Source organism: Boeremia exigua (assembly GCF_020726555.1).
Source record: "Boeremia exigua strain MPI-SDFR-AT-0100 chromosome Unknown C7974scaffold_6, whole genome shotgun sequence".
NCBI lineage: Eukaryota > Fungi > Ascomycota > Dothideomycetes > Pleosporales > Didymellaceae > Boeremia > Boeremia exigua.
Window position 1 is genome coordinate 1,396,350 of NW_025763523.1, and position 6,652 is coordinate 1,403,001.

Sequence of the window (6,652 nt, forward strand, 5' to 3'; positions counted from 1 at the left end):
CTTCCGGGGTATCGTGTATGATGCTGATCAGGATCTGATCGTGGATGGTAAGCGAAGAGAAACCCTGCCCTATACTCCCTGAAAAAAAAGGAATGAAAACGGAAGTTCGTAAACCAAAAACTGATGTGAAGCCACTGTGGTTGGGGCTTGGGTTGAATGCGCGTCGTACAAGGCAGTGTTGACGACTTGATGTGAAGTAGTGGTGTGTAGATACCCCAATGCGGTTAGGGCCAGACGGTCCGCATGATCGATGAGTGGATCAGCCGATGCGCATACCCACCCACCTCTCACCGCTGTGATGATAACATAAGTTGCAGTGTACCAGGTTCTCCGCCCTAGTCATCTTACACCCTTGTTGTGCGGTGTCCGTATTGCTGGTAGGCGTCCTCTGCCGACATCTGACTGATGTCGGGTGCGCCGTCTGGTCGTAGTGCTTGTGATACCGATGGCACACCAGCTGCCACGGGATTGCTAAGATAACCATACTCCCAGGATGCACGTCCTGGTTGCGCCAGGGTTGTTGGGTAGTGCGACAGCTGATGAGCCCCAGGTCCCCACTGAGTCATACTTTGTACTGAAGGTGTCCTCTGCGGGGTCGGCATGCCATGTCCTGATGATCCGTCAAAGCCTGCTGACATTTTGAAATTGGGCGATAAGCTCGTAGATGTCATGCTGGGTGTGTAGGCACCTGAGGCCATCGAGGCAGAGACCGATCGCGGTGAGGTATTTCGATGCATGCTGCTAGATGCGTATGCAAGCCCACTCGAACCGTATGACGTTGAAGCAACAGGAAGCGATCCAGCGCCAGCCGTTGAGGCGTAGCTTGCAGACTGTACAGGTTATTAGTTGCGTTCCATGCATCCTGTGGAGCGACTTACATATTTGCTGATGATCTTCTTCAAGGCATGAGCGAGTATCTTCCAGGCGAAAACCTTCACGTCCTTTTCGATGTTGCGCGGCTTCGGCGTAGGAAACCCCATGATGACTTTGAAAAACTCCTCGCTGTCCGCCTTGGCTTTAGACACCGTGAGCGGCCGGAACCCTTCAAGATTGCGACGGATACGGTTTTTCTCCTCAACAGTGAAGCGCACATTGACCAGCTGTTCCAGGAGAAAGATTGTGTCTACACTCGTGATGTAGTACTCGTCCTTCTCTTCCCACCAGATGCAACTCACACAAATGCTCCTTGCTGGTCGAGCTTCAGGTGTGACTGGCGCAAACGTGGTCGATATAGTGCTGCCTTGCTGTGATCGCTCGAATTGTACAAGCCGGCGTTTCGCGTCAATCTCTTCTTGCGACCAGTCTTCCTTCATCTTGTCCAGGTCGCCTTCGATCTTCAAGACAGCCTTTGTCTGGTACATAGAGTATGGATTGAACGGCTGTCCATTCGAAGCGCTTCCGCTCTGCGCGATTGTCGCTCGGACCAGAGTGGGGGCTGGAAGACTGGATGGAGACGGAAGTACCGATAGGCCTGCCGGTGTTGCAGCCATGGAACCTGGGCTGCGATTGGGCTGCGCAAGGGAGCTATAGTGACTGTATGAATGCAGACTAGGCGACATCTGCGGAGGTTTCAATTCACTCTGTCCCAAGCTTGGTACCGCATACAAGCCTTTATGAGACAGCTGAGAGGAGTAAGTACCGCTTCGACTCATGTCGTATGCTCCCGTCTGGCCATATCCCCCAGATAGTGAGGAGTGCGCTGGTAAGGGCGATAGCTGTGTTGCCGAGTAGACAGCAGACATGGAGCGAGACTTCGCTTGAAAACGATGCGTGTTCTGACGTTTTGCAGCCATCGAGTCGAAGTCTTCCTCGTCCGCGTAATCCAAAGAAAACTTGCGTTTCTTCGAAAAGTCGGAAGTAGACTGATATGCTAGATTGGGGGACATATCTGTATACGTGAACTTGCCAGCGTCTGCTTGATGGCGAAGGTGGCCATCCTTTTCCATCTGCAGTTTCAGCATCATGGTTGGATTCCAGTCGTTGGTCAGTGGGAAGGGAGGGACTTCAACGTTTAGGACATAGTTGTACCAGTCATCGTCATAATCCACCTTTTGCAGGTCTGCGACGCATGCTTTCTTGCCAAACATGAAGATGAAGGTATACTGCTCTGCAGCGAGATCGTAATTCGTTCGGAGGTGTAGACTGACGGTAGATCCAGCAGTGCCTTGCGCAGGCGTAACGAAGCCCGTTATTTCCGTTTCATTAGACGTGTGAGAAGCGGGATGACGAGACCTCGCATCGATAAAAGAGGTAGCAGGCAGAAGATCACCTGGGCCGCGTGACTCGTATGTTGAACTAGGGATGTAAGGCATCTCTGCGCTCGAGTGCTCATGAATTGGACGCGTGGATGTATCTGTGTATGGAGAGGCGAATGATGGCTGTGCATTACCAGGATAGCTCGAAACCTGATTCGGTCTTGTGGCCTCGGCGTCTGAATGGGTACGCGGTCAGTTAACCTTGCTCACGGAACTCACGTGGCCACCCAAAGGGCCCCACGGACCAAAAAGGTGGTGGCTGCCACACGAAAACATCAGATGAGCATGAGATCACTTACCATACACATAGTGTTGACTTTTGCCGTAGTCGGACATGGACGATACACTCGCGCCTACAGCAGAATTAATACCTGGAAGGCTGCTCCTAAAGCCTTCACTGCACTGGACCAAGTATCTCTCGGTGTCCGATGCGACGCCTCTAGAGAAGGGCGCACCAAAGCTATCAGGCTATGCAGCCAAGAGTTAGCAATCATTTCCATTAAAGGTGGAACTCAAGGCAGCAGTGCGTGAAGCAAGGCTGAGTGCAAGAAGGCAACAAAAATGATAATGTGTAAGAAGGACAAGGGATCGTACCTGATAGCTCGGTTGGATGATGCAGGCCAGCTTGACGGTCTCCTAGAGCCTCTAGGAGTAGCTGTGGGGGTAGTTCTCGTAGCTCTCGGTGCCGTGGTGATCCGCACCGGGATATTCGTCAAAGTCTGGGGGTGCAAGACGAGGTGTGGCCCCAATGGAAAAAAACAACGTATGCCTGCGACAAAATGTTGCCAGGACGTTTCGTACTCGCAACAGTAGGAGCGGGTGTGAAAACACTACAAGTGGACCTTGTGACCAGAGATACTGACGGAAGAAGGATACGCAGAGACAGGAGGCCGAGATGTTTAGAAGCTCGATTCATCCGGGAATCAGGGGAACTTTGAAGGTCGATGTCCTACACGGTAAGTTCTGTTCTTCGCCTAGTCGAAACCAGGATCATAACAGATCTGACGTGCCGAAAGAGGGAAAGAGAAGCGTGTTGCCGGTAGCATGCAAGACTTGATTCAGAGCAAATGCCAGGTCCTGAAATGACAGTGAGTTCCTGAGCATCAAATGTCGCATGTCGTGACCCGCATTTCGATGTGACAGCCGTTGTGACTTACATAGCAGACAAAGAGCGCGAGACAGGGCCGTGGGCTGGCCAGTGTAGTAAGGGCCAGACAGCCTTACCATGCAGAAGGGCAGACGGACAGATGGATTATGAAGGGGTGATAGTGCAGTGGGCTATGGTTGCCGGCGGATATGTGCCGTAGGTGTGAAGGGCTACGACGCAACCCAAGCCAACGGTAAGGGGTGAGATTGGCCAATGTAGACGGTGCAAAAGAGGCGGCAATGCAAGGACGAGCGTGCACAGTGATCTATGGGGGCTCGGGTTGACTCTTGGTGATTACCGGTCCCGCCAGCGTGGTACCCTAGTCGACCAGCAAGTGCAGGAGCACGCCCCACGAACTGCTCGAACTCCGGCCGTTAAGCACTACGTGGTGCAAGCTCTGGCAAACGTGAATGACCAGGTTAGTCACAGCAAGCAGATGGAGCTAGCGCTCAGGACAAGGCTTTACCGTGGCCCTTGTGCGCTGGAAGCTCGCCGGTGGTGCCGGGGCGGGCGCGGTGCTGCAAGCTGAGCAGCGGGCTGAGATTGAGGGTGACGTGTGAGTGGATGAGGTGGTCAGACAGCCGTGGCTGCGAGCGATGGGCAGGCAAGACAGCTCCAGAATGCAGGCTCCAACGCAACGAAGCGACGGGCCAAGGATCGTCTGAAGGCGGACGGTTCCTGAGTCGTGCACGGGGATTCTAAGACCTCTGCAATGGACAGCAGCGCGGATGCGGAGGGCGGGCCAGTGCGTCGAAACACAATCCGTGAGGCGTTAATTGTGGAGAGCAGCGTGATTGTGAAGGAGGTGCAGACGGGCACTGCAATGACGAGCAGCTGAGCAGAGCAGGCGAGGGGAGGAGGCTACGGGGGAACGGTGAAGGGCAGGGTTGCAGGAGCTGCGAGAGCTGGACATGAAGACTGCGGATGCGCAGCGCGGCAGCGCCGGCCGTGTTGATATACAGTAGGCCAGCAGTGCTGCACCCCGGCAGCGTCTACGGGCTCTGCCAGCGACGTCTGTCAGGGCGGCCGCGAGCCTCCAGCGCGGCGGGAGGAGCACGGCCGGCCGGGCACTGAGTGGGCGCCGAGATGACGGAAGATGGGCTGCTCATGGCAGCCAATGCACGGCATCCGGGCGCAGCGCCCCATCAGAGCGCCGCGTCGATGGCAGCGCAGTGCGAAGGGAGGCATCGGATGGAGTGTGGTGAGAGCACAGGGCTTGGACGGGCCAAGCGAGCGATCGCGCTGCTATTCCTGGCGTGGCTTGCAGCGACTGAGCTAACCTTAATCCCCATCCCTGTCGCCGCCTGCGCATCGCCCAAAGCCACGCCCACCAGCCTCCGGCCAGGCACAGCAGCGTCTGCGACCGCTGCGATGGCGACGGCCATGACGACACGCCAGCAAAGGGAGCCGTGTGTGTCCTACGTGGGCGTGTTTCGGTCTCCTCGAAGGCGACCATGCCATGGCCGCAACACTCCCCTGCCCAGCACGCTCTCCTGCCTCGCTCGCGCGTCGCTCCTGCCCCGCCGCTGCCCCCGCCGCTGCCCTGTTTGCATGTAACAGCCACGTCGGCGTCAACGGGCAGCTCCAGAGGCAGCCGCGAGGGAGATGAGGCTGTCTCGTATGGCGGGCGGCGCTCCCGCCATGCACGCTGCCGCCGTCGCAGCTCCACGCTCCAGTGGCCACGGATCGGCAGGCATCGCACGCCCGCCGTCCCTGCCTGCCACCGGCACCTTCACCGCAGCACCTCAGCACCTGAGCACCTCAGCACGCAGCCCTCACCAGTCATCAGCGAGCGGCCGCGGTATTCTTAGAATGCTGATGCCGCGTCGCTGAGCCCTCTTGCCTCGAACGGGTCCGTGGGCGGTTGAGTGCGGCTGTGTTGCTCACAGGTCAGCCGCCCCACTCGCCAGAAGCAGAGCTATTAACACTTCAACGCTCTTGCGCATGCCGCCAAAATGCCCTCTCTGGCGGAGCACCTGGGTACGCTCGGCTGCACAGTCACGTTCTCGATCCCTGTTCTGTGGCCCGCAGCAAAAGCAAGCAAGATGTCGACGATGTGGGCGCCATGCAGCCCTGCCTTGTGGCATGCAAGGGAATGGAATGGAGCCCTGCCCGCAGCGTATTAATCTCCGCGCCCAATAGACAGCCGGCTCTTCCATCGTTTGTAGACCGTCACTAATCTTGACGAGGCCCCTTCACCGCCAGCTGCCTCACGCTGCCTCTGGTGCTCAACCACACCAATCCCTCGTTCTCTGGCCTGGATGCAGTGGCAGAGCTACCGCAACATAAGCCATGTAGCAGATGCGCGCTCTCAAGTTCAATTGCCAACACTAGGAAGGGTCCTACCTCGGCCGTTGCCTCACCATCTCGATGCACCATGTTGCCGCTGGAGTGGTACCACTTCTGACTGCACGCTGTCTTAGTGGCATACCATCCCCTTCAACGCTTATTCGAAACGAGATGCGAGCTGCTGTGACTACCCGACTTGGTCCAACATACACAACGAGTCGAAGCCTTTCATGCCCGTGGGTCACATCGAAGCATTCTTGTTCAGTCTCCCCGTTCTGCTGGCATATCACCCTTCATAGACTATCGAAACTACTCCCCTCTGCATGCGCTTCTGGTCTTTACCGGGGGCTTGTTCAGTACCAGGTTCCAATATGTACACGGCACCCGCGCCGTGCCGTCGGGCCATCATCAACACCGTCTGAAACGTGCCTGCCGGGCACCGACTGTACACAAACAGCTGGCCCTCTGCAAGTACCCGTCAAATCTCCCGCTAAAGGGTTCGTGAGGCTGTAGGCCGGTGGTCGACACAAGGAAACCAGACCTGACCCTTTCATCATTTTACTTAACTTGCAATGCCAGCAGACTCATCTGTGCGACCCTCACCAAGGAGATTGGTACCCCCCATTACTTCGGGGCGCCGCGAGTCTTGATCATGGTTTCACAAGCCTAGTATGGTTCCTTTTGATTGTTACATTTGCTACGCCCAAACGGGTTTTGTCTGCCTCAGCTCTCCCACCAGTCCGCTCTCTCCACGCTCACCTATCCCGACCTCGGCCAACACCAGACGATCTTGCAGTGCGGAGGACACAGTGCGCAGCGTTCATGCGCAAGCGCCGGAGGGGTGATTTATCACCCCCAGGTCGACATCGGGTCGATGCACGTCGCTGCATTGGCTCGTAAAGCTTCCCGCGCATATGGTTCCTCCGATTGATAGATTGCAAGTCCATATCACTCCACAGTT

General features: G+C 56.4%; 2 protein-coding genes across 2 annotated transcripts; one reads left to right on the forward strand and one right to left on the reverse strand.

Moving 5' to 3' along the window:
* Positions 1-146: 146 nt before the first annotated feature.
* Positions 147-2,716, reverse strand: C7974DRAFT_186577 (uncharacterized protein). Its single transcript, XM_046136495.1, has 3 exons — positions 2,555-2,716; positions 879-2,431; positions 147-830 (listed from the first exon to the last, which is right to left on the reverse strand). The coding sequence occupies exons 1-3, from the start codon at positions 2,589-2,591 to the stop codon at positions 345-347; spliced, it is 2,076 nt and encodes a 691-aa protein (XP_045997222.1). The 5' UTR covers positions 2,592-2,716; the 3' UTR covers positions 147-344.
* A 2,951-nt stretch (positions 2,717-5,667) lies between these two features.
* Positions 5,668-6,325, forward strand: C7974DRAFT_186599 (uncharacterized protein). The gene has a single exon (XM_046136496.1). It carries the CDS (start codon positions 5,773-5,775, stop codon positions 6,202-6,204), a length of 432 nt encoding a protein of 143 aa, XP_045997223.1. The 5' UTR covers positions 5,668-5,772; the 3' UTR covers positions 6,205-6,325.
* The last annotated feature ends 327 nt before the right edge of the window (positions 6,326-6,652 follow it).

Bases quoted from the DNA above. Each gene is read 5' to 3' on its own strand.
- C7974DRAFT_186577 (XM_046136495.1), bottom strand. From the start codon at position 2,591: ATGTCCGACTACGGCAAAAGTCAACACTATGTGTATG. The intron at 2,432-2,554 runs GTAAGTGATCTC...GTACCCATTCAG, and splicing joins AAGTCAACACTATGTGTATG to ACGCCGAGGCCACAAGACCG. The intron at 831-878 runs GTAAGTCGCTCC...TAACCTGTACAG, and splicing joins AGAAGATCATCAGCAAATAT to TCTGCAAGCTACGCCTCAAC.
- C7974DRAFT_186599 (XM_046136496.1), top strand. From the start codon at position 5,773: ATGCACCATGTTGCCGCTGGAGTGGTACCACTTCTGACTGCACGCTGT.